At 50.5% G+C, this 27631-nt stretch overlaps 1 protein-coding gene across 1 annotated transcript in view; it reads left to right on the plus strand.

The window, feature by feature from the left end:
- Positions 1 to 25952, plus strand: part of LDLRAD3 (low density lipoprotein receptor class A domain containing 3) — a 217981-nt gene extending 192029 nt beyond the window's left edge. Inside the window, exons 5-6 of the mRNA XM_082748976.1 lie at positions 20642 to 20987; positions 22884 to 25952. Of these exons, the coding sequence (XP_082605102.1) occupies positions 20642 to 20987; positions 22884 to 23127 (590 nt within the window). The 3' untranslated portion in view covers positions 23128 to 25952. The remainder of the gene's footprint in view (positions 1 to 20641; positions 20988 to 22883) is intronic.
- Positions 25953 to 27631: the final 1679 nt, after the last annotated feature.

Consider the following 27631-nt stretch of genomic DNA (forward strand, 5'->3'; position numbering starts at 1 on the left):
TTGATTGGTTGGTTGGTCATCTGTGACATCATCAAGCACTGTGTCAAGTGCTGCAGTGAAATGAAACTCACATGTATGCCCATGACCCAAGTGCAAGACAGGGTGGCACTCCGTAAGTGTTTCCTGTCAGGTCCCACACGGTGCAGAGCGCAGGAATGGGGTCAGTGGGAGTGGCCCTAATAGGGGAGCTCATGATCGCCCAGTGTGGTGACAGAATGGAGAGGAAAAAATGGTGCATTTTGTTGAGCATGAGAGCGAAGTGCTCCGGGTGCTGGATTGCAGTGGGTCCTGCAGTGGGTCCATTCCTGAGGATGGAAGCCGGTGGGCTAATCATGGGAGCCAAGCACTGGCCTTCTTCGACGCTGGGGATGCAATTACTGTTGCGACATAAGAATGATGAGCCCTGAGCCAGAAGATGACCAGACCATTGGCAGGCCTCTCCGCCCATCACAAATCTTGTCTCTGTTGCTAGATGGTAGAAGAACAGAGGTCTGACTCCAGGCACATTTATGAGGCCAGCCTCTTAGGACAGCTTGTTGCCTACAGCCCTGCCTTTGAGTTAGAAGGAATCATGTCACATTTTCGAATGCACATCAAAAGTCTGAACAGCAAGGTTTGCCATAATGGCTGGTGTTGGGGGTTTTGTTGTGTGGTTGTTGGGTTGTGTTTTGGTTTTGGTGTGGGATTTTTTTTGTATCTTTTAAATTAATTTTCAATTAAGTTTTGAAAGAACAAAGTATAAAATTAACTAACTTGCAATTAATTTCCACAGTAATTATGCAAAAATTCTAGGCATGTGAAAAATGGGGAGCATGGAATAATTAGTCGTGGATTTTTTTTTCACTACCGTAATTACCATGATGAATATGTATGAGGCTGTTTGGGAAAGGAACACACAGCAAGCAATTGTATTTAATTAAACTTTTAGCAAGCTTAGCTTGGGGAGCCCGCATTGTGTTTCAGTCTCCCAAACTATTAGCAAAGCCTCCCCAAACAAATAGCCCCCAGAAATGTAAAGGAGAAAGTCACAGGTGTCTTTTTTCTCAAATCTCTTCTTAATTCTGTAAAACTTCTGGCTTTTTTGGACCCTTGACATGGGATGCACTGTAGTCCAGGCTGTGGCCTGAACAATACCTTAGATTATCATTTTTATGGCAAGTAAGCATAGCTCAACACTGGCACATAGGCCACTTTGCTTTAATGTACCTGTGTCAAAGACCCTTCATTGGGCATCCTTTTCTGCAGCGCAGGATATAGGAGTTGGGTTATAACAAGCATATGGTTAAGAACAGCGTCTCCAGGGTTGAGCTGTTACTGCAGGCCACTCAACAGGCCACGCATTATTCTCTCTCATCCGGCTAGCCACGAAGATCTGAGACTTAAGGAACTTGCCCAGTGTCCCTTGCCTAATGGCAGAGAGCGATACTTGAATCCTGCTCTTCCTGACCCTAAGTCCCATGTGGTTTGCCATTCATTCTCTCTCATGTTTGTCCAAACGGGAAGTAAGAAAGAAATTCTTGTAGTCCTCATTTGAGGCTGCAAGGAGACTTTATTCAACCTGCTTGTTTTTCTGAGGCTGCCCTTCTGCTACAGACAGACATACCAGGGGTAGCTCAGCCAGTCAAGCAAGGCCCCAACAAGAAGCCATGAAGAGTAATACTAGGGGCAGTTCCAGGGGCAGCAGCTAACGTCTTCTGAGCTCTCAGACTATTTGCCAGCCACTGTGCTATATACTTTATAATAACCAAGTCTGATCTTCTCAAATACCCCAGGAGAAGACTGGTGTTGTGCCTATTCTGCAGATGAGGAAAACTGAGGCTCGGGAGTTTACGTGACTTGCGAAGATTGCAAAGCTAGTCATTGATAGAGCGGAGATTCAAACATAGGTCTGGCAGCCTCCAGAGGCTAGAGTCTGTACTGGACATGAGAGCATCATCTTCCCAGTCTGTTTTTAGTGTCTAAGGGCAGCTGCTCACCAGGTAGGAACACAGAGCCCTGCAAGGACCATCTTCAATGTTGTGAGCTGGTGGCAAGAGCCAGAGTCTTAAAGATTGGCAGTCTAGGGAGATTTCCCTGTTTGCAAAGGAGGTGATAGTTGGGTGCTTATCAGGAACTTTCTAGAATCTCCACAGCAAAGAATAAGAGAAATATACAGTATGTCTCTCTGCAGTCATTACAGGGTCTTGTTTTTATTCAACACACAGCACTTTTTCCGAGGCTCCCATTTCCAAATACACAACCGCAGAAAGACCTCTCAGCCTTTTCTCCCTCTGTTAGGTCCAGCTCTCTTAGTCAGTGACTACTTTTGATCTTTGAAGCACTGAGTCTCTTGGGGGTCAGTGGGACTATCTGGCATGGTGTGTGACTTCTGCAGGCAGTTGGAGCTCACCAGAAGGGTCGGGTCGGGCCCCCATGAATGCTGTTTCCATGGCCCTCTTCCAGTTCTCATTAAGCTTGATGGTTTTAGTAAAAAAAAAAAAAAAAAAAAAAAAATTAAAAAAAATTTTTAAAAATTCGCATCACACATGCTCATACCAGACTGCCATTAGTCGAACTGGGAAGAACCTTTTGCCAAGTGAAGCAATTTCCTCATTCTGTAATTAAAGCAATTTGGGGCTGAATGTATTTATGGGCAGACTCGCTGAAGTGAGACAGAAGCGTTTGACAGTGCGCACGTGTCAGGGGGAGACCAGGTGGCCCCGGGCACGGCATCCTGGGTCTCTCTCCATCATAAATGCACCGATCAGGTTGGAGCCAGGTCTTCATGCCGTGTCAGGGGCAGCATCAGGAGGTGAGAAATGGAGGCGCAGAGAAAGGAAGCAGTTTGCCCAAAGCTGCAAAGTGAGCCGGTGGGTGGCCACCCTGGCCAAGGCCCTGTCCTCCACCCCCTGCTCCCTCGTGTCTCCCAGGGTAGGCCGTAGGGCTGTATTCATGGGCTCGCTCTCTCCTCTGGGCATTCGGGGGTTTCTTTTATCATCAGAGTTTCTCTGCTAATGATTTCAGTTTTCCTTTGGTTCTTACGGTTTACAAACTTTCCGATGCGCACCTCCTACCAGCCTCCCGATCAGGTCATTAGGTCACACCGACTTTGCAGAAGTCTGCTGAGCGCTGCCAGCCCCAGGCTCAGACCACCTGCCCCTGTGCACTCCCAGCCCCTCCTTCCCCCAGGCTCCCAGCTCCTTCATCCTCTTCGTTAATAGGAGGTCAGAATTATCTGGAACCAAGACTTATCTATTCCAAGCTCTGCCCAAGGCTTAAGATCAATGTTCACTTGGTCCTTTGATTTGCATCTGCCTTATTCTTAATGCAAACGAAACCTGCTGAGTTCAGGATAAATTATGGTGACAAAAACCATGGTCCCTTCTTGGTCTCCTCTGGCTGGGACATATCCGAGAGTCCCACCATCATCAGGACTCCCCTGCCCGCCCAACAGTTGGCTCCCATCCGTGGGAAAGGCTGAAGGAAGCCCACAGCTCGTCCCTGCAGAGAGTGAAAGCCCAGGCCCTTCTCCTTCAGCACCTTGTTTCTCCTCCTTCTTAAAAAGTAACTTGCAAGGGTCATCTCAGGGCTCACCCTATATATATATTTTTTTTTTTTAACTGCCCTGCCCCCCGCCCTGGTGTTCATCTTTGATCCACCAAGAGAACCAATGATGAAGGAAATACCACAAATGACAGCATCTTTAGCTTAAGAATCCAGGTTAAAAGAGCTTCTAGACTGAAGGAAGCAGGAACATCAGCAACATCTCTTCTTCCCTCAGAAGTCTGGTGTGGGGCGAGGAAGGGTTAAGAGCTTGTTTATCTGCCATCAGACAAGCTTCAGAACAGCTTGAGCCTGGGTCTATACTTTGGAGACCACAAGGGGAGTCTGTAATCATGACTGATGATGAGTTTTCCTCCTGGAGCCAACCAAGAAACATAATTAGCTGAGTCTTTCTTTATCTCCTCATTTGTGTGTTCAATTAGTGCAACTGAACATAGATACTATTGCGAGAAAGCTTTGCTGGGATGATGGGGAACCAGCAAACTCTCCGCGATGACGGGTAGAATATTAATTGACGGGAAGTTGGTTAGCCTCTGCCCTGAGTCTCCAGTGAGGATGTGGGGCTGGTGTGAACACCAGCGTGTCCTTGTTCTGTGGGTGGAGGCATCACCAGAAGGGACGCTTGGTCTGTCAAAACAACAGAACGAAGCCCGAGGTCCTCAACTTTTGGTCAGGAGCAATCTCTTATTTCCTCTAAACTTGGAAGTTCTCAAATTGGGGAGGAAAACCGTGGGGAGTCCAGAAGACTAAATCCTTGTGAGAAAAGAGAACATGCATTTATGGAATACCAAGAGGTGATAATCATGCTTATAATGGCTAATACTGTGTGTGGTAAGCATTGTGACTGTAAGTGGATTCTAAACCCTGAATTTAAGGCTTATAATTACTTACAGGTTCTGCAAGTATTATGATGTACCCAGTAGAGGTGAGTAAACCTGAGCTTAGTGCTTGGAAGCAAGAGGAACACGTTATAAACGTGACTGAAATGGGAATCCAACCCTCAAGAAATTTAGGGTGTTCTTTGTAGGAAACCAGCTGTGTCAGTAACCCTACAGCTAGGAAGAGAAGAAGAAGTGGCCTTCAGGGGACCAAGTGAGGGGCAGTGGAAGGTTGTAGCAGAGAAAAGTTCTTTCCGGTTGGAGTGCTGGGGGGTGAGGGAGAAGTCAGGGAGAAAGTAGCTCAGGGGCCATCTGAGCCTTGAAGGCCGGTGAGGATGTGTGGGGAAGGACACAGTAGGCCAAGACAGTGGCAGTCCTAAGAAGGAAGGGCATCTAGGAGTTGGGTTATAACAAGCATACGGTTATGAACAGGCCACTCAACAGGCCACGATTTTCCTGTAGCCCCGTGAGTAGTGACACTGCTCTCCACTTTCAGCAGTTCCTAAGATATGAGTTGGCTTAACCCTTTGTATACGAGTAGCTCTGGCTCTATGTCTCCTTAGAGCTCCCAGCGATGCCAGGACTGTGGTCTCATCTGAAGGCTCGGCACAGGGGTGCTGGGGAGCAGCGGCCAAGCTCACTCACGTAGCTGTTGGCAGGGTGCAGTTCCTGATGGGCTGCTGGGATGAGGGCCCCGCTCCTTGCTGGCTGGCTGGCTGGTCCTTGCCAGACTTCTCTAGCACAACTCCTGTCATGGTCCTCGGAGCAGATGAAAGAGAGAGAAAAAGCACCTAAGATAACACAGAAGCCACGGGCTCCATTGGAAGTGACAGCTTGTCATTTCTCCCATATTCTATTCATTAGAAGCGAGAAAATAAATCCAGTCTGACTCATAGGAACGGGTTCACATGGGAGCTTGAATCCCAGGAGCAGAAACGAGAGAGGCCGTCTTTGGGATTGCCCACCACATTGGGTGGGAAGGGAAGGAGTGACGGGACCTGAGGTCAGAGAGGGCCCTGGGGCCTTTGTAAAGACTTCAGGGTTTACTTTCACAATTGCTGAGAGGCGAAATGACCAACCCACAAGGAATTTTTTGTTGTCAAAGATGATAATAGGAAAAGATTGGGAGTAGAGCCTAGGTGTTCAGCGTGGGTTCTGGTTCCGTGATCAGTGGCACATCTCTACAAGGAGCACACCATGCAGCTACTTGTGAAAAGAGAGTTGTGGCGCACAAGTGGCGCAGTCGGTTACGCGTCTGCCTTTGGTTCAGGTCATGACCTGGGGGCCCTGGGATCGAGTCCCACATTGGGCTCCCTGCTCATGCTGGCTCTCATCTGTTCTCTCTTTCAAATAAAAAAGAAAGAAAGAAAGGAAGGAAGGAAGGAAGGAAGGAAGGAAGGAAGGAAAAAGAAAGAATTAAAGAAGAGTTAGTATTGATTCCAGGTCTGAGTGTGAAGTATTTTCTGCCAGAAGGTAAACCAGTAGTCCCCGAGACAGACAAAGAAACAGAATCGTAGGGGTGTGTTGAAAGGTTACAGGAGCTGAATCAGCCTGGAGAAGCGCCCTGTGGCCAAGAGTTGGAACAACCTAGGTAACAAATTAAATAGTAATAGTATTGGGTTATAGCTCAGAGAGTAAAATAAATATTCATGAGTCTGCCTGATGTCAGTAAGTAACCAAATAAATAAATGGGAGGAAGGGGCAGCTCGTCCTTCCTACTAAATTCCATCCAGGTAAGGGATGTAGGAGGCACGAGGGAGCTTGAGAAACCCCATTAGAGCAGCAGAGTCGTAACAATGACTGCAGGCAAGATCCCGATGAATGCTAACATCAGTGGGGAAAGTCTGAAGTCGGAGCCGAAACAGGATAGTTCCATATTTTCAAAGATCTCCTCCAAGACTGTATTAACTCCAGAAGGAAAAATCACTTGATAAGGAACAGTCTGGCAGATGCCACCTTCTGTGAACCAGACGACCGTGGCTATTGACACTGGTTAGTGTCACACAGCAGCCGTCCTCCGGTAGGACACACGGAGAAGGCACAGCCCCTCTGTGACAGTCTTCCCAAGAACACGTCTTCTCTTTGATCATGAAACTTCATCAGGGGAGCCCACATGGAGGGAGGGACAGTCTCCAGAATAACCTCTCCGTCTCCTCCAAAGGGTCAAGGTCAGGAAAGACCCGAGAAGCTGCCACAGCGTAGAAGAAGCCACTGCTCTAGAGTTGGGGGTAGGACAGAAGGAGGACATCAGTGGAGAACTGGAAAAGTCTGGAAAAAAAAAAAACCCTAGAATTTAGTGAATATAATTAAACCAAAGTCATCTCTTCATTTCCACCATCATTCTGTGGTTAGGTAAGGTGTTAATATTGGGAAAAGCTGGATGGAGGGGTGTATGAGAAGTCTCTGTTCTATTCTTGCAACTCTCCTGTAAATCCAGATCTACCTCAAAATAACTTTGGTTTTTGTCTGTTTGTTTGTTTTTTGAAAGGAGAACCTGGCCTATACTAAGTGCTGGATAGGTATTTATTAAAAAGGCAAAATGGTATTTGGTTTTAAAAAAAATTAGTGTATTGATATGTGTCATTAGGTGAAAAAAAAAATTCTGAGTAAAAATAATAGATATATAAAATGTGTACTGAAAGTAATAGGTATTTGCTAATGTATTCCCGGACTAGTTCTGAAAGACCACGTGAAATACAATGGTACCCGTGCCTGCCTCTTGGGGAGGGGACTCCCTCCCCAGGTGGAGTGGCTGGGGGACAGGGAGAGGAAACAGCTTTACTTTTCTCTGCAGCTCCTTACCTTTTGAGTTTTGAACCAGGCATCTATTGCTGACTCAGAAAATAAATTAATAAAAAAACATCTAAGCCACCATGAAAGCTCTGAAGTTCCCTGGGCGCTCTCTCCACTCTCCAGTAATTCCAAGCCCCATCGCAGGGACCTGGAATGTCCCAGCACCCTTGCTGCCCCTCCCCCCCATGGATGGTCAGTAAATGGTTAATGGAGATGCACATTGCTCTGCTGTTGGCCTGGCATGGGACTGATCGCATCCGTCCTCATCGTCATCGTCGTCTTGTTTCTCTCCCTGAGGAGGCCTGCTTGGGCCCTCTGTCAGTGCCAGGAGGCTTTGATTTCTTCACTTGCTGGTTTTAACACAGCCCCATTAGCGTTTAAAAAATGCTTGCCTGAGCTCTCTGGCCTGTCTTCGGTGTCTGGAGAGCTTTTGACAGGGACGCGTGGGTTTGAAAACGGCCCTGGGGATACGTGGTGATTGTCTCCTCTTTAAAGAATCAAGCAGGTAGTCGAATCCTCCACTGCCTCCAGCCCCATAGTTAGTCCTCTCTTCTGGAACAGCCAGGTTCGGTGACCTGGTGCCCAGGGGGCCCTCTGGCGTTAGAACGGACCTTCCAGCACCTTGTCTTGGAGAACAGTAAAAGCTGCACCAGCCTTGCTCTCGGGAAGTGGGGAAGCAGGAGACCTCCCACTGCCTCTCCGAAGACCGGATTGCCGAGTCAGGCGGGACTGGACAGCCACACGGGGAGGTAGTGGCCGCAGAGAGCAAGCAGCTTTTTAACCATTCAGGTATTTCGAAGTCTGGCTTGATGCCAAGTCTGTCACATCCTCTGGGAAGTCTCCATCACCAGCTTCTACAGGCAACCTAAAGCCAGAGCCAGGGGAGGCATGGCCAGAAGGGGTGTGCTCCATTTCTTCCCTGATGGTCCCCATTTCTCCGTCTCCTTTCGGTGCGGTTCTATGAGCTGTTTACGACTGCTGCATTTGGGATAGTGGAGTGACTTCCCAGAGACCGTGCCCTGGATGAAGGCGGCTGGTGTCCCTCTCAGCTCATCACTCATTACATGTCGGGCTGCTCAAGCGATCAGAATCAGACCCGTGTGCGCCAGGTCGTCCGTGTTCCGGGCTTTGTGCGCCCTAGAGCCTGTCGTCAGAAGTACGCAGCTCAACCCCAGTAGCGTAAATGCAGATGGAAACTATACGTAAACAACCTTATTTCTAGAAACAGGCAGCAGGCCAGGCTTCCCTGATCCCCGGGCTAGAGCATATGGTGCCAGAAGGCAAATGGGTACAGTCGGGGTGTCCAAGCGTGAAGGGCCAGATCCAAGAGGCCTCTGGAGGCCGCTGTTAGGAAGTTGGATTTCAAGGACAAAGCAGCCGTCTTACTTACTTCCTAAAAAGCGGTCTGCGTGCGTCGTGGAAAATGGAGAGGAACAGGACTAGACAGTGGGAAGCCAGCTAGGAAGGTCATATAGGAATCCACATCTGGGAACACTGTTGGCAAGACCTGCCCCCGACACGAGTTGGTCATGAATGGAAAAGGAAAAGCAGGACCCAGCTGGGACGTCCGACTCTATGATGGCCCGGATGCCCCTGGGGGGTTATAGTAGATATTGATGCTGTTTGTTTTTTCAGGTCCCGCTAATGAGATTTTATTTGCCTCCAAGCTGGCATGCCTGTGGTTGATTTTCCCTCCCCCTGGTTTTTAAGGGGAGCCTCTCCCTGCAATGCTGCTTGTGTACGATTACGCGGGTCTCACAAACTCATCAAATCATCACCCCCCCACCCCCACATCCCACTTGACTTAGCAGGATTCCCCTGGGGCCGGGCCGCTGACACTGCAGACCCCACAGACCAGCGCCTTGCAGCCCGCCGTATTACCAGACCACAAACCAACTGACCATCGCGTTCAAAGAATGTCTGCTAGGCAATTTAATTTTGCCGCTTCCACCAAACACTCCAGGTTGAGATACAATAAACCGTAGAAAGAGTAATTCTGCAGATTCCAGGCCAGGGCATCCTTCAGAAGCAGGCACGCATGCGCAGGAGTGACCTCTGTTCTCACCTGGGGAGCCTGGGTTGCCCGAAGCCACTTTGTGCACCGGAGGGAGAGTGCCCCGGAGATGTCCCCTTTGATGGTTGGAATGATTAGAAGACGGATCCCAGTCCTGGAGCTCATCACCAAGTCCCACACCCTCGGCTGGCTCCTACCGGCTTTCGCTTTCTGTGGTCTGCAGTAGAAGCACCAAAGAACGAGATTACTGTCCGCCCCTCCCCTTGGCTTCCACTGTGCTCCTCTGTTGACATTTTTTAAAGCCATGACACAATTGAACAGAGTTCTAAAAAGGCCACCCAGGCCCTCGCTCCAATTACCCTCATCACTGCGTTTTGGTAGTAATCTGAGTACCTAATAAAAAATGCCCTTTTCTACCTTAAGCAACCAATTAAGTTCCTAAGTCCCCAGCGAGTTCTGTAACTGCCCTGTGCCTGTTCCTTAGCAAAGGCCCTACGCCAGCTCACCCCCCCCCCCCCGGGTTATCGCTGACACCCTCCCTCATCAGAGGCCAAGATCAAGCTCTGGGGGTGGGCAGAGGTCCTTAGCAGGCCCCAGAGCTCCAGGATCCCAGGCAGTTTCTGCCAAGCCAGGACGCCCTTCTGGTCAGGGGCAGCTTGTAAATTAGGGGCCCCTGGCAACTGCTGGCTATCTCAGCAGCACGTGCTGAAAATGCAGGGCCTTTCAAGGATGCTTCCCTGCCCCCTCTGCCCAACAGTAGGCATAAATGGGGGGCTGGGGGTGGGGCGCAAAACCCCTTTGGTTGCTTAGAATAAGGAATTCCCAGGAAGATGTCTGCTTCCTTCTGTCTTTAGTTTTACAACTTTCTCCCCTTTCTCTCATTTTGCACCTAATCTTCTGTGCTTGTCTCCTTCCCCCGGGGCGGGCGGTGGGGGGTGGGGGGGTGGTCCTGGAGTCCTAGCTCCCTCCTGGCAGGTGGGTCCCTGATTTTCCTTGGGCTCGGGGGTCCATCTGATGCGGGGCAGGTTGGCAGCATGGATTTTCCCCTCCCCCTTCTTCCAGTTAATTTTAGAAACTTGAGTTGCCATGGTAATGGTTCAGTGGGGTTTTCGTGGTTCTCTTTGGATTCAGGCATTTCCTGGTCTGCCCTTTAAACTTTTTCAGTCCGTTGTTCAATTAGGACACAAGATGTGCTTGGAATAGGGACCCATAAAGGTGCTGCAGTCCCCAGGAGATTTTTTTTTTTTACAAGAAAGGGTGGATGCTTTTGGTTTACAATAGCCAAAAGAGCTCCTGAAAGCTTCCCAGCTGGACAGAATGGGCCGCAGGCAATAGAGGTCATCTGGGAACTGGAGAAAAGTGGGTCCCGGTGCCTCTCTCTACAGTGAGCTCCTCCCGGTTAGGTCTCCGCTGTTTTGGTTCTAGAATCCCCAGCACTGAGCACAGGGCCAGACAGTCCTCCTCAGTCTTCCCTTCCATCCTTGGAGAGAGCATGGAATTCTAACCACTAGCCCACTGGGGAGTGTCAGTTCCCTTCCACCCTTGGAAGGCCACAGGCTCTGTGCGCCTAAAATCCTGCTGTCCTTCCTGCCTCCGTGGGCAGTGTTCCCTCTTCTCCGCCAGCCCGCACTCACGAGGCCCTTTCTAACCACATGAGGGACCAGACCGCACAGGCGATAGGAGTCCCAGAAGCCAGCTCCCCATCGGCGCACTTGGTTCTGATTTCACACAATAGCCTTTAATGTTCCCATCAGCTCTGTGCTGGGTACGGGTTTTTAACTCCAGTTTAACAGAGGACGCTTACAAAGATGCAGTAAGCATCTCTCCGCCAGTCGGTCAGAATCCCAGACACAGACTAACCACCCTGCGCGCTGCCCCTGTTTAGCTGGGTCCCCCTGTCCCCATTCGTGCGTCACCTCCCCTCCCTCTGTGAGCACACGGGTGCGCAGGGCACTACCAGGGACTGCGTGGGTGGACTGCCCTGCCCCCGTCAGGTCTCTGCCTATGTCGGTGCTCCGCCCCACAGGGCAGGGCAGGGGGTGTTTACTGCCCCTACTGTACAGACGAGGAGACCCAGCATTAGACCGGCCCGAGGTGTCACGGAGACTCGAGCAGGAGTGGGATTGGGGCCAGACTCGGGGACGTGGGTCGGATCGTCGGTGGAAGGGAGCATAAACAATGGCCAGACCGCGTGGGAACGTGGATGTGTGACCCACGACCTCCAGCAGCGAGCCCAGGATGCCGGTCCAGTTGCCACAGTGACCAGCCGGGAAGCCAAACGATGACCCTTGCAACAGTAGGCCCAGAGCATCCCAAGACCCGATTAATAAACTGACGGCTTCCCTCATTTGCGCTCCTCCTTCCAGCTCGGGGCCAAGCAGAGAAAGCCAGCTGCATTGCCAATCACGGGGGGTGTCCTGCTTCTGGTGTGTGCACCCCCAGCCCCCCCTCGGGGCACCCCTGAGGTCTTCCCTGGACCATGCTGAAGCTTTCCCGCGCCTCGGCCTGCCTCTGGGGCTCCACCCGAATGCTGTGGCTAATCGCTGCCCCCCTCGTTAGGCAAGCTCTGAAGAAATAGGCCTTGCTTTTCGCCTTTGGTTGGTTTTCGTTTATTGGTGCATGAGGAAGAAGCGGGCGTGAGGGCATGTGCTTCTTTGAGTGGGGACACAGGCATGGCCATTGCGTGTGCTCCGCCCTGGGCCAGCGGGGGCCGTGGTAGGGGCCGTGCCCCAGGCGCCCTCACCTGCTGCGTGATGTCAGATGTGGCAGACAGCGAGAGGTCATGAGGGTTCAAGCAGAGGGGATGACGGCCTGTCAGTCCCACAGAGGGGACACAGAAGCCTTCATGAAAGCGGTAGCATTTGAGGGCACACTGGGAGGGTGGCCGATCGTGCCAGGCCGCGATGGGGAGGGGGTGGAGTCGCAGCAAAGCAGCGAGGAGCCCCGCCCCGGGTGCGCTCGGTGGGCGCCCTCCAGCCCCTCTCCCTGCACCGCCATCTGCCTCCCCCGCTGCCTCTGCTGGGCCTTCATCCTGGCTGCTGGCTGACAGTGGTGACCAGCGGGAGGTACCAAAGGCAGGTAGAGGAAAACTCAGCGTATTTGTTCCTCTGCTTCCTGTCCGTGAGGCCGCACGCTGCTGGGGGCCACAGTCCTCGGCCAGCAGCTCCCAGGTGTCCCCGGTCCTAGGAACCACGAGCTTGCCCATTCAGGCCTTAGTCTGGGAATCGCTTTCCCAGCCTCCTCGTGAAGCTTCCGTTCTCCTCGTGAAACCAGGAGGCCGCGGGACACACTTTGACAGGCGGTGGGCAGCAGGCAGGAAGGCTGTGGGTGGACCCGAAGACCTGAGCACCTGTTCCAGACTGGGCTGGCCAGGGCCTGGGAGGGCAGGTCGGGGTGGAAGCCGTGAGAGGAGAGAGGAAGAGGGAGGAACCAAGCGGGAAGAGCTGAGCGTCCCAGAGGAGCTGGGACCTTGCCCTTGGGAAGTAGAAGGTTCGGACAGGGCTGGGAGCGGTGGCAGAGTCAGGTCAAGTCTGCAGGTCTCCACAGGCTTGACCCCATCTGGGAGACATCGCGGGCTCTCCAGAAGGGCACACCGTGCGCTATTTCCACACTCCCAGCCCCATGAGGTTCTGGGTCTCTCATGACTCTGGGAAGGGATTACATTGCCCCTATCTGATTTATGACAGGGAAGGTTCTGGAAGGATGGGACTGTGTTTTTGTACACCAATTATCTATAGTCCACAACTCTCTATAGCCCTGAGCTGGCAGAGCTTGTACTATGTGAATCTCTGGGTGTTGATCAGGCAGACCAGGGCTCAAGTCTCATCTCTGTCACTTCCCAGCTGCGTGACCCAGGACTCAGGACCTGACTTCTCTGAGACTGACTTTTCTCACAGCGGGGCTAAGCTCATAGCCATGAAGCACTTGGCATGGGAGGGGGGAGTTGCACGTGGAAGACACAGGTGCTTCTGGTGGGAGGGCAGCAGGCTGAGCACAGACTCTGAGAGCCACCAGAGCTGGTGACATTCTGTCTACTTCCACCAGCACAGTTGTACAGAGCATCACCTGATGCCCTGGGGACATGGTGATGAGCAGAATACAGCCACCCAGAGTCCCATTCCAGGAGGAAAGAGAGGATTGCATATAACTACAGCGGACATGACAGGTGGTGGCAGGTGCTGTGAAGGAAGAGAAGGTCAGGGAAGGGGATGGACAGAGACATGGTGGTGGCTCAGGATGTCTTCCTGCTAGCACTGAGCTAGGAGCAGGGACTTTGGTGGGGTAGAGTGTGAGTGATGCAGATACGGAGCACCACCTAGAGCAGAGAACACAGCAAGGGCAAAGGCCCTGGGGCAGGCATGTGCTTGGTATATTTTGAAACCAGAGGAGGCCAGTGAGTCTGTAGCAGAAGCCGCCAGGGAGGGACAGAAGAGGAGACCCTGGTGGAGATTTGGGCTTTATATGGAGTATGTGGGAAGCTGCTGGGAGGTTCTGAGTAGGGGAATGACATGAACAAAGGCATTTAGGTTTCAGAGGACCCAGTGTGCAGCCAAAGGAAGGCCAGAGGGCAAGTAGAGGTGGGGCAGAAGCCACCACAGCGGGGACAGGGTGGCCGTGGTGGAGGGTGTGAGACCAGGACCGGCTGGCTGGGGGATGGTGTGTGGGGTGCTCGTTGGGATCAGCTATGTCTTGCGCTCCGGCACTTCCAGCACTGGGAGCACTGGGACAGGAGCACCAGACCCCAGGGTGTGCAAAACAGATAGCCCTTCTCTCTGGGGTGTGGGGGCCCAAGTCATATCGCTAAGACATTCTGAAATCTCCAGAAGGCGTGAATTCATTCATGTCAGTAGAGCTCCTTCTCAGGAGCCCCTCTTGTAATGCTTCTCTCTTCAGCCATTTCCCCTAAATTATTCAGAAAGTTCCTACATTCAGAGGCTCCAAGGGCGCCCACTCAGCAGTTCCCTGGGTAATCAGGTTTCCAGGGCAGGCGTCGCACGAGTGAGCTGATTCTGCAGCAGCCCTGATGACTCACAGACCCAGGGCAGCCTTGGGCTTCAGGCACATCTGAGTAGAATCAGCTCCTGCCAACTCCGCGGTGTCAGGGGGCCTGTCATACAGCTCTGCAGGCGCGGTCTAGCTTCTTTCACTCAGCAGCTGGTAGGCAGTCGGTCAAGGCTCCTGGTGCCTCCTCCCCAGGCGGGGGTTGCTGTGCATGGACAGGCGAGGGGGCCGAGGCGTTTGCTTCCCAGCGTCCACCTCCTAAGTGGGCAGCCACAGTCACAGAGCTTCCTCCTGACAATAGGCCCAGGGATGCCCCCATCTGAGTTGTAAAAAGACAACTTCTAGGAGGTTGCAAAAGTGCTTTTTTGGAACATGATGGGGGTCCTGTTCATCTCACATAGCACCGAGGTTGGTGAAATAGCCACATCCTCTCATGAAGCCTCACAATGAACATGCGCTTGGTAAAGGCTCTGAAAAGTCCTGTATGGTAGCTGTCAATCATAACTAGGGTTCCTGGGGGCGCCTGGTGGCTCGGTTGGTTTTCCTTCTAGGAAGCTGTAACAGTAGCTGTGAACAGTAACCGAGGCATTGGGCCACGTGGGCACGTTACTTCATCTCCCCGGGTTACCATTTCCTCCTCTGTAAAATGGTCTGCCTCAGACGATGCTCTATTTGTGGCCTAGGTAGGCCATAACAAACTATCACAAACTGGATGGCTTAAAACAACAGAAACATACTCTCTTGCTGCGCTGGAGGCCAGAAGCCCCAGATCAAAGCACTGGCAGGGTTGGCTCTTTGTGGAGGCCCTGAGGCGAATCCGTCCTTGCCTCTCTCCTTGGCTTGGGCTGCACGACTTCAGTGCCTGCCTCCACCTCACACAACCCTCTCCCTCATCTGTCTGGTATCTTCTCCTTTTCTCTCTCTTACAAGAACCTCATCCCTGGATGGAGAGCTCACACTCATCGGGGATGACCTCATCTTGAGAGCTTTACCTTAATTTGGTCTGTAGAGACCCTTACTCTAAGTAGATCACAGTCTGAGGTTCCAAGTGGACCTGTGTTTGGAGGTGGAGGACCTCAGTCAGTTCATGACGGATGGGGGAAGGATTAGAAGAGTGAATACACATCACAGAGGGTACTGCCAGGAGGGTGGGAACTGCTGTGATCATTGCTATGACGATATCATTGCTATTACTGTTTCCGAGTCCATAACAAATATGGATGGTGGAGGTGGTGGTAGTGGTTAGTATTTTTTGTGTTATTATTTAATTCAAATCAGGAGTGGAGTATAGGTCCCAAGGCAAATAGTGTTTCTCTCTCCAGCCCTGCACTTCTTTGCCCAGACCTCCTCAGGGTTGGTACTGGGAAGCCAAGGCAGAGTCTGAATGCCTGGCCAATGAGGGCCATGTGAGCCACTGAGGGTCCTTGGTTCAAAGAATTTTACAAGAATCACACAGCGACACGAACTGATGGGAGTGTTGCCAAAGGATTGGAGGACAAGTGGCTGAAGATGGAAAGACCCACAAGGCAGTTTCTCTTCCTAGCCTGGGCACAGATGAGGCCATGCAGTTGGAGCGCAGAAGCAGAGACAGGAGAAACACCACACAGCAGAAACGGACCACATGTGGTGGCTCCATGTGGACAGAGAAGAAGAGAGAGTTCAAGACAGCCCGAATGTTCAACCTGGAAGAACAGAGGGCCAAGGACATGACCAGCATCTGGGAGTCTGTCCTAAGAAATGACACCGGTGACCACAGGTCACTAACTCATTCAATATGTGTTGAGCACCAACTATAAATGGGGGAGAAAGCAAGCCCCTCTCTACTCCCGTGACTCTGACGGTCCGTGTAGTCTGTCTGAGTGGTGGTGTCGCGTTGTTGATCATAGTACCAAGAGGGAAAAGAAAAAAAAGAAAAGGGTGGCTACCTAAATGTACATGACCAGGGTGTTGGTTGTTAATTTGTGATGCGTCTCTAGGGTGGTCTAACAAAGGTGTGGCTGGGTGGGTGAGGAAACTTGCCCATGCTTATATGTCCAGAAATACTTATATGCAGGAACAAAAGTATTTGTGTGTGTGTGGACCTGCGTGGAGAAGAATTTTGAAGGGTACCCCCTGTAAATCAAGAAACTACAACCAGTGAGCCAAGGTGCTGCCTATTTATGTAAATAACAATTGATTGGGACATAACTGTCCTCATTCACGGGTGTACTGACTTTGTACAACAACAGAGAAGTTGAATCGTTGGGAGGGAAACTGTGTGCCCCACCAAGCACGAAATATTGATTGTCGAGCCCTTGACAGTAAAAGGTTGCCAAACCCTCGTCTGCACCAGACTCTTAACTCTTTTGTTTTAGTAGATCTGGGGGAGGGAAAGCCATGAACATTTCTATTTCGATTTTAATTTTAATGGATTTTTTTATCCCCTCCCCATGGGTTTTTGTAACCAGAAATAAAGTTCAGTTTGGAAGGGAAAACATATAGGACTCACAATACCTGATTCTGAGACTCGCTGTAAAGCTCTAGTTACCAACACACTTATTGGCGTGAAGATTGGTAGAGGGTTCGATCAAACAGAGAATCTAAAAACAGACCTAGACTTGTATGGTCACTTGATTTTCAACAGAGGTGCCAAGGTAATTCAATAGGAAAAGATAAGTTTTCGACTAATGGTGCTGGAACAATTGATTACCCAAAGGGTAGGGGAAAAGAACATTGAACTGCACTTTGTACCATAAACAGAAATTAACTTGCAGTGGATCGGAGAAGTAAATGTAAGAGCTAAAGCTATGAAACGTCTTCTAGGCAAAGATTTCCTGGACAGAGTACAAAATACAGGAAGCATAAAGAGAAATCATTAATAACAATAGACTTCATAGAAAATGTTTAAGGGGTGCCTGGGTGGCTCAGTGGGTTAAAGCCTCTGCCTTCAGCTCAGGTCATGATCCCAGGGTCCTGCTTTTCCTTCTCCCTCTGCCTGCTTCTCTGCCTAATTGTGATCTCCGTCTGTCAGATAAATAAATAAAATCCTTTTTAAAAAAAAAATGAAAAAGAAAAGAAAATGTTTACGCACTTCTCTTCAAAAAGGCACTGTAAGGTAAAGGAAGAGACAAGCCACCAACTGGGGAGAAAATATTTACAAGACCCGGTTCTGGAAAAGGGCTTGTATCCTGGAACATACAAGGGATCCTCAGTACTCACTAAAGAATCAAATGACCACATTTTAAAATGGACAAGAGATTTCAAGAGATCCTTCAGCAAAGAAGATCTGCAGGTGGCAAATGAGCACGAGAACAGAGGCACAACATCATTTGTCGCTGAGAAATGCAACTTGGCACCTTGGGAGCCTTCACCGCTCACTTGCTGGCGTGGCTAGCTGCACTGAGTGCTGGCGAGGGTGCAGAGTGACTGGGGGGTGACGGAATGCTGCGGCCGGTGTAAAGTTAAACATACGCTTCCCATAGGGCCCAGCAGCCTTCCCCCTAAGGGGTAAACCCAAGATATCAAAAACTATATGTCCGTTCAATGTCGTGCATTCCAGAAACTGCAGAAAGCCCAGCTCCCTCCCTCAACACAGATTGTGATCCCTGCATTCGACAGAATGGAACAGCGCGTCTTGAAGAAGGAAAAGACCAATGCTCAGAAACACGGACTCTCAGGAGCACGAGATGTCAAGTGGAGGAAGACAGATGCAACAGGCTGCGAACTCTGTGACTCCAGTGACAACCCTTGCTGGGAAAAGTGAGTCCATTTGGGCAGAAAACAGATGCATGTTTTCCAGGGGCTGTGCCCGGACGTCAAAGGAGCAAGAGAGAGCTTCTGGGGAGGCGTGCAAAGGTCCCCGGTCTCTTTTGTGGTCATGGTTAAGCAACTTTTAACTTCCTGTGAAACACCTCTCCCGGCACATTTGCAAAGGGGACAACGGATTGTATGCAAATATAGATACCTCTGTGCGTCCGCACTAGAAATATCCCACGCATTCTCTGTTGAACTTCACCTTCTTTTCATGGATTAAGATCGTGTTCAGATTGTTTGACACCAGTATACGTAGCGCTGCCCTGATTTTTTAAATAGGTGTGGAGTCGTATGGAGGCACCAAGATTAATTTAGCCCGGCTGCCGTTTGGGAGACGTTTGGGTCATTTCTGGTCTGGATGCTGTTACAAAGGATGCTTCAGTTGATACGCATATTAAGAAGTTATTTCTGGCATATGAGTTCATCTAGTAAATAGACTCCTGAGAGCAGAACGGCTGGACCAAAGGACGTGTACATTTTTAGGTCATTGTGGATGGTGAATCCTGTCACCACCCTGGGGGCTACCTGTTTCCCCAAGACCTGGCCAGCAAAATGGGAGATCCAGCTCTGCCTTTACCAGTGTGATAGGTGAGAAATGGCACCTTCTAGGAAGTTCGATTTGCCTCTGGAGGAAGGAATGTTTTCGAAAGCAGAGGAACACCACATCTCAAGTATCCCATCCCCACCTTGCCTCCGTGGGGCCACGCAGCTCTGTGTGAATTAGGAAAGGGCACACCTCCTCAGGACACCTGACTGCCACTGGCCAGAAAGCTGTTGTGATAACATAGAAATCTGTGATGACTCGGAGGCGAGCAACCCTGGAGCTGGGGACAATCTAGCCGGCCCTCCCAGGGGCAGCCGAGGGAGCTCCTGGCAGCGTCGAGAGCACAGTGGTCTCGGGGGGTTAACAGATTGCCCACGATTGCTGCACTCCTAGCGGCAGCTACAAGAACAAAAGTCAAGCTGCCTGACCGAGGAGCACGAGGGCATGCGCTTGAGGGACGGTCAGAATAAATGGAAACTTCATTATCCATGGATTATGCACTTAGAACTCAGGTCCCAGGCAACTCTCATATTAGTAATTTGGCCAGCGGGCTCATTAAGCTCTTAAGAAAAGTGAATCTAGTTAATGAATTAATACAAGATGACATTTAACACACAGAGCAGAAGCGAGACCAGGCACCACTGAGTTATATAACGTCATAATTTCTCGAGTAAATGTGATTGCCGCTTCTCGCCTGCCAAAGTGGGCCGATCTGGAGAGAGCCTGCTTTTGGAGACGTAAATGAGACTGTTAGGATTTGCCATCATTTCCGATTCGGTTCATTTTAAAGCTCTCCCTCTTGTATTCTTAAAACTTCAAGTGGTTACGTGGAAGCCAGTGTTTTAAAAATCTCTGGACCTGTTTGTTTCCCACCAGCTTTTGCTTTTTAGGAGACACGGCCCTGGGAAAAGGAACCCCCTTGGTCCTTCCTCTCTCCTCCGTTCTGCCCCCTGCACAGGGGACTGTCCCTGCCTCTGCCTCTGGGAAGCTGGTGGGGGTAATTGAAAGAATGTGAACACTCAGAATTAGCGTGAGCCAGTTTGGGAAGGTGGAAGTTCTGGAGGTGGATGGTAGGGAAGGTCACCCAGCAACGTGAACGTACTTCGTGCCACCAAACCCTTAGTGGACCAAACCCTTAAAAATGGTGAGAATGGTAAATTTTAGAAGCTATGTATATATTGTCCCACAATAAAAAAAAGCAGAAAGAACTAACATTCACTGAGGGCAAATCCTTGCTGGGTACTTGACACGTATATTGTCTTTTAGTCTCCCAAGGATCCAAGGACTTGGCTATGGTTTAACCATTGCCACCGCCGCCACTAAGGGGATTGCTGCGAGGCGAGTAGAGGGAATAAAGCGTGTGTCCACCCCTCTGGGCCACATACCTGCATAGCGCAGGGTCAGCTGTTGTTGGAAGTAGCGTCATGATTCCCTCATGATTCCCTATGCCAGGTTACAAGGGGTACATAGTACGTTCCAGAGAGCACAGAGGCTAGGATTTGAACCCAGTCTGGCTCCAGAGTCCCCGATGTCTGCCTGTCCTCTGCTGGCTTCTCTATCTTGAGAGCTTGGCATAGGGCCGGACACAAAGGAAGCACTCTGCAGACATGAGGAGCCCCGGACATGCCGACCAGCCCTCTTCCCTTCCATTATAGTACGCATTTCTGGTGAATTTTCGGTGCATTTCCAGCCCTCGGCAACCACGGGTCCATTTCCCGTCTCTGTAACTTGGCCTTTCCTAAAGGCTGCATGTCATGGAATCAGACAGCGTATGGCCTTTTGAGTCTGGCTTATCTTGCTCAGCACAAGGTTTTTGAGCTTTATCTGTGTTGTAACACGTATCTGTACTGTTTATGGCCAAACCATACTCCGTCGTGTGGCTGTTCCACATATTGTTAGCTGGTCACCAGTCACTGAACACGGGGGTGGCTTCCTGCTTCCCGGCGGTTGCAAACTATGTCGCCACAAACGCTCGCTCGCGCTTCCAGGGACTGAGTCTGAAGCAGGAGGGCGAGCCATAGCAGTAAACTCTCTCCTTTTCTCCACCCCCTTCCCCCACAATCTGGGGTCTCCCAGAGCCAGGCAGCGGGCAGGTGTTCGTGACGTCGGAGAACCAGCTCGTGTACTACCCCAGCATCACCTACGCCATCATCGGCAGCTCCGTCATCTTCGTGCTGGTGGTGGCGCTGCTGGCCCTGGTCCTGCACCACCAGCGGAAGCGGAACAACCTCATGACGCTGCCGGTGCACCGGCTGCAGCATCCTGTGCTTCTGTCCCGCCTGGTGGTCCTGGATCACCCGCACCACTGCAACGTCACCTACAACGTCAACAACGGCATCCAGTATGTGGCCAGCCAGGCCGAGCAGAATGCGTCGGAAGTAGGCTCCCCGCCCTCCTACTCAGAGGCCCTCCTGGACCAAAGGTGCGTGCTGGATGGAAGAAGTGGGGGGGAGGGGCGGGAGGTCATCGATGGGGAAAGTGGGTTCCCGGGGTTTCCCAGGAGCCCACACGCCGCTGCTGATGGTGGTAGCAGGGGCCAGGCATGTACTGGGTCCTGGCAGTACAGTTCACATGTGTCCTCTCATTTTTTTTTTTTTTGAGATTTCATTTATTTATTTGAGAGAGAATGAGAGAGTGAAAGAGAGAGCACAAGCAGGGGGAGCAGCAGAGGGAGAGAGAGAGAAGCAGGATCCCTGCCGAGTAAGGAGCCCGATGCAGGGCTCCATCCCAGGACCCCAGGATCATGACCTGAGCCAAAGGCAGATGCTGAACCCACTGAGCCACGGAGGTGCCCCACATCATCTCATTTAATTCTCTCTGCAGATCACAGCAGGGAGGGCCTCAGTTTTGCAGATGAGGGAATGGACTCTAGGATTTTAAGTGAGGACGTAGAGGTAGGATCCTGGTCACCTCAGAGCCCTGTTCCTCCTTGGTAATGCCACGCTGACACACGGTCAGGCCGCTGACTGGCTCCGGGGCCGCACCTGCCAATGCAGAACAGTGGCCAGGCCGTATTACAGGGTTGGTTCGTACTGTGAATGAATGAGTGAATGAATGAATGAATGAATGAGTTCCTTGCTTGGCTTCATTTATCAAACAAAGGAGGTAGCATAGAGTACTCTCAAACTTTATAAAACAGTAGGATCCTCATTTCAAATGGGGCTGTACCAGAAGGTGCAAGGGAGAAAGTCAAAAGGCAGAATTCTGTAGTTGAAGCAGCTGGCAGACCTGAATTCTGCCAGCTCAGCCTCCTCCTCCTTTCCTTGGTGACTTTCAGAGGATCCTAGAGAACCCATGTTGGAAGTCCACTTGGTTCTAGCTCCCCGGCGCTCTCCTCCTCTGAGCCCAGGACTCACCAGATGTGGCGAGAGGCATTTTGCTGGTCATGTTCCCAGCCTGACTGGGCTCCTCTTGGACCCTGTCCAGCAGCAGCTCTTGTGTCCTGTACTCTTTGTTTCTCCTCCTCATCCAAGGTAAAGGTAGCATTAGGGGGCAGGGCTTCCGGACATCTTCGCAAATTAGGGTGAGAGCCCAGGACCGCACTCCGCATTCAGCCTCTTCATTTGGACCAGCCAGGGTAGAGTCAAGTTAAAATTGCCAAATGTGAAGCTGTAACACCTGGGTTTCGATCCCAGAGCTGCTGCTTGCTAGTTATTTGTGGCCCCGTGCAAGTCATTCCATGCCCCCTTGCCTCGGTTTACTCCCCAGTACAATGGGCATGAAAGGAATGCCTACTTTTTAGTGTTCTCATCAGCCTTAAGTGAGGGAGTGACCGTAGAGCAGATGGCACGGCGCCCGGCTCACAGGAAGCCTGCAGGAACCCTGCAGTGAGAACGGCAGAATAAACCGTCTTTTCTGTGGAGTTACTGCATGGCATGCCAGTGTCCTTACTGTCCCCTCCGACAGAGGAGACGCAGTCACTGGGAAGACCCCCGTTCACCCGAGTCCACATAGCCGGGAAAGTCGGCTTTCAGTAAGAAGCGCAGATGCTGTGGACCGTCAGGTTCAACCCGAACCGCCGGCCAGCTGCTCGGCCTCAGGGCCCCTGGCTGGCTCGGGGCATCCTCCCCCTGGGCCGACCCAGGGAACGTGGTTTGGGCACTGCCTGTTCGGCGCGCGCCAACCGCAGCACACCCACCTCTTCCCATTCCCTTGGTCTTGTTGCAGGGGTCTCTGGTTCTTGGACAGCTGTTTTCCTCGGGGGACACCTGAGATGGGTGGCGGGGGTTGCCTGCCTGACCTTGGCTCCTAACGCATTGTCTGTCTTCCCTCTGTTCTCCCCTGCCTCTCCGGCCCCAACCTGCTTTATCCCTCTCAGACCCGCATGGTACGACCTTCCTCCACCGCCCTACTCGTCCGACACCGAGTCTCTGAACCAAGCCGACCTGCCCCCTTACCGCTCGCGCTCCGGGAGCGCCGACAGCGCCGGCTCCCAGGCGGCCAGCAGCCTGCTGAGCACCGAAGACAGCGGCCAGGGCCCGGGCCAGGCCAGCTCCCCTCCTCCGGAGAGTGTCACGGGGCCCAGAGACTCCGTGCCCAGCCAGGACACCGCAGAAGTCTAAATCCGGCGCTTCCAAAGTCCATATGGCTTCATCTGCTCTGACTTGTTACCATCCTGACAACGTCCTGTCGTGGGAAGCTCCTCAGGGTGCCTCAAGGAGGGATTTGGGGTGTCAGCTGTCTCTCCATTCCCCTTCCCACCCCACACCCCCCCGCCCCAGATTTCAGGGATGTTCTTGCAAGGGAGACCCGACATTTTTCTGGGCTCTCGGGTGACCTGATGTATTGTGTGTCTTGTCCGGGAGGTCACTTGGCCTTCAGGGCCTGGAATCATGACCTCACTTGACTGGTGGCCTCTTGCTGAAGAGGCAGCCTAAGTTTGCCGGCAGCAGGCTAAGGCAGTATCTGAGGAGTCCTCAAGAACGCAACATTTCTGGGCCACGTGGGATGTTCAGAAGGGCAGAAGACACCGGACCAGGTCCTCCGTGGGCTGCTACCTTACAGCTCCATTGGAGATGGGGGTTGGGTGATCCTCCCAGGAGGCCGGTGTGGACGGCCACCCCGGAAAGAATTCAGGGGAGCATCAAATCCTGCTCTCACTCTCGTACACGCCGTTCTGAGTTCAGCAGAGCAGCGGCCAGAAAGTGGAGACGTTGGCCAAGAGATACACCCTTCAGCCATCAGCAGGGCCCTATGGGTTCTCTGAATGACTCTGAAACCATCTACTCTGAAGAGACCCGGGCTTTAAAAACTGGCCCACGAACCCTCGTTTTGAGAGTTTTCTCTGGTAGCGTCTGTCCTCAGCCTCGCCCCAGAATAGGCAGGGAGACCTTGCCATGTGTTCATCCGAGTTCTCAGCTCCTAAATTGTAGGCTCTCGAGAGCCTGGGCCTGCTTTGATCCACAGTCCTTCCCCGGCTGCTGGACTGTCCCCGCTCCAGCCGTGACCCGCCCGGAGCCAAGGAAGGAGGACCCAGTCTTGTATTGGCCAAAAATCTGACCTGGTCCTCTGTCCCTGGAAACCACACACAGCCTGTCTTGCCTATTCACACAGCTTTCCACACCGGCTTCCCAGGTTACCTGAAGCCCCAGAAGTCGTTCTACCTGTGCATTTGGACTTGAGGACACTGGTTCCTGACACTCGTGAGAACCATATTCAGTACCTCCCACCAGAGCTCCTGGCTCCGTGTGCTGCACACGCTTCCTTCCCGAGGCCCAGAAACCAGCGCCCTGATTTAGCATTAGGGTTCGGGTCAGAGTCAGGCTCAGGCTTCTCCTGACCTGCCGTAGTTTCTCTAAAAGACATGGACAGTAGACAGTTTGGAGTCAAGATTTGCCATTCGGACTTTTTTTTTTTTTTTTTTAATCTCTTAGAAATGCATTTGAAACAGTGTGTTTGTTTTTTCCCTTCTAGTTAAGGGATTATTTATATGTGTATAGGAAAGCTGTCTTTGTTTGTTTGTCTGTTTTTCCTTGAGGGAGGTCCAAAGAAAGATGCGAAAGGAGATCACACTTTGGTCGCGCTGAGCCTTGTCACCAAGTCACTCCAGACTGACCTGGGTGCTAGCGCTTGTGCGTTGCCGCACTTTGAGTTGTTATTTATCGAGTTCTTGAAGGATGCAGAAGGAGGGATGCCTTTCTCTCTCGGTTCATAGACTCTGTGTTTAGGCTAGCTTTCCTTGGTCTCTGTGCCCAGCCAGAGAAAGAGGGCCCACGCCCTGGAGAAATAGTGGGTGGAAATCCGTGGCAAGAAACCACACTGACTGATGGGGAACAAAACTGGAAACAGGTGGAACCCCTCCAGGCGGCTGTCGCCCATTCAGGACTTCGTTCCACAGCAGAAAAAGTGTTCAGTGACCTCGTTGATGCAAATTGCAATGAAGCCTGCCCAAGTGGGAGAATGACATGGCATTTAATGATTCTGTTCTTGGGACCGTGGTTTTTTTGTTTTTTTTTTTTAACCAAATCCAAACTGTGTTCTAGGAAGGCTAGCCGCTTGGCGATTTCTTTTTGTCTTTTTTAAGTTAAAGAAAAGGAGCCTAGTTGCTTGCGTCTTTCATTTTTTAAAATAACACTTGAGTTATTTTCCTTATAATCCAATAAAGAAAGAACTTTTGATGGGAGCCGGAGTGTGCTAGGAACTCTGGCTGAGCATTTCATCTCCTCTGAGTCAGAATGGCTTGCTTTCTTCTCCCTTTGATGGGCCCATGCTTCTTTCTGGTATTTTGGAAGTTGTTTAGAGGAAGGGATTCTAATTTTAATTAATTACGCAGTGAATCTCACTCGCTTTTCTGCTTCCAGGCATCTTAGGAAAAACAAATGGTCTTCATAGATAAGAAAGCCTATTAATGTGTGTGTGTGTTTTTTTTAAATAAACACAGGGACATTTTTATTATAGATGTGATTTTTTTAATGAATCTTTTTAAAAATATATAAATAGGACACCAAAGCTGCAGGGGTTTTTCCTGGTTTTTCTGCCCTGCTCGAGATGGCAAGTAAGTGACCAGCAATATTTTTTAACTCATTCCATCCAGGCTGTTTTGTTTTTTTTTAAATACATGGCCTAAGTCTACAGCAGCCAGAAAACCATCTCTCCTCTTTTTTCTCAGAGGAGACCAGCAAGCTCTTTTTATTTTCTCGTTCAAATTCATATCCCTGTAACCTTTAACTTACCTCCTGACTTAACACCCCCCTCCAAAATTGGCTTTAAAAAAAAAAATGCAACAAAGTGGTTGATGAATAGCGTGCGATGTTCAAAGTTGATGTAAACTGGAAAGTTTGTTGTGTGGTTCCTTTTCGTGTTTTGGTTAGGTTTTGGTTTGGGTTTTTGTTCTGTTTTGTTTTTTAAATTTTTATACTTTCAAATAAACTGGCAGTTTCATTCTTTCTATTGGTCTGAATGGTTCTTAACCCATGTTTCTCCTCTGTGGCAAACTGAAGAGGGAACGGTCAATCCCGTGGCCTCTGCAGTGAACTTAAACCATCACAAAATGAGAAAAAGGAAAACTGTAGTGATGGGACCTCAAAATGTGATGGGTGTTTAAGGATGCCATGGCTCATGGGGATGGGATACAGAAGTGAAGTCTTGGACACCAGTTAGCATCACGGCACCCAGAGTGTCCGCTCAGAAGACGGATGCTAATTGCCGTCACTAGGCTGCCATTTGAGGGAAAAGGACAAGTGACCGTGACAGCTGAAACAGATTCTGACCACATATTCCGGGGCACGCTGCAGCTCTTGCATACGTAGAGGTGGTCATGAGTTTTGAACCCCAGTGGCTCAGACTGGCCCCAGGGATGGTAACATCTTTGTGCTTTCCTGAGTCTCATTTTGGAACTACATGTTAATGATGCCACATGGATAGCTTTCCACAGAAAGTCAGGATGCCCAAGAGATCACCCATGAACAGGAGAAATAACCCTGGCCTTGGCCAAGATTGAAATCCACGTGGATTTCTAAATGTAGAATGTGCAGAACTGAGGCTTAGATCACGTATTTGTCCCCACGTGTCTCAAAGAGAAGACTGGGCTATCAGACCGTGGTATCCCAGCTTTATAGCAGGCCACGTCCTGCCCCAAGTGGTCTAGAGGAAACCTTTTCAAGCGGTATGTTCCAAAGGCTTGTCAAGATATTAGTCCCTTCATCTCTCTGAGCACCATTATTTACTGGGTGCCAAAATGAGGAAATGGTTGAGAAGCACTTCTCTAGAGCAGAAATCAATAAATGTTTCATGTAAAGGGTCAGATACTAAATATTTTTGGCTCTGCAACTATATGGTTTTCGTGGCAATGACAGAAATAGTCACAGATGATAAATAAATGGGTGTGGGTGCTTCCAATAAAACTATTTATGCAAATAGGCAGCTGGCTGGATTTTAGCCCATGGGCTGGGGTTCCCTAGCCCTTGATACGAAAGAGCATTCCTACATTGGGTTCATGGATCCAAGACTAGAGGCCCTGTAGAAAAGAAATGGTATGTCAATGGCTTGGAATAGTAGAACCCTTAAAATGCCACCAATCTCCAAAAAATAAAAATAGGAGAACTTACGAAACAAGCAATTTAAGGACCCATGAAATTCATTTTAATTGACCCTATAAGCTCTTTCCCGGTGCATAAGAAAATACAGGATTAAATGAGTGTCTTTCCCAAGGAGGTCCTAAACAGTTGTTTTGAATGCAGAGGTCCTAATCAAAATATTACTCTCACGAGGGATTCTCTAACATGATAAACTGACACAACAATCTGTCTTTCAGAGCAAAGTCCATGGGAATGAGTGTTCTGAGAAGTATTGTCCATATTCTCCACTTAGCTTGCCACCTGAAGGCAAGGCGGTAGATTCAAAGGGAAAATTACAAAATAATAATAATAATAATAGAAGAAGGAACTTGAAATGACTACGGTGGAGGTGTGGTAAGTGCACCCAGTGAGACCTTCAGGAACAATGTCAATGAGAAAATATATCGATTCCTTTGACATCTTATAGTTAGGTAAGATCATGGATCACTCCCCAATTAACCCCAAGTGATAGAAACCCAATTCATAACATTTACAATTATATTAAATTTTA

The sequence above is a fragment of the Mustela nivalis genome (assembly GCF_964662115.1).
Source record: "Mustela nivalis genome assembly, chromosome: 9".
NCBI lineage: Eukaryota > Metazoa > Chordata > Mammalia > Carnivora > Mustelidae > Mustela > Mustela nivalis.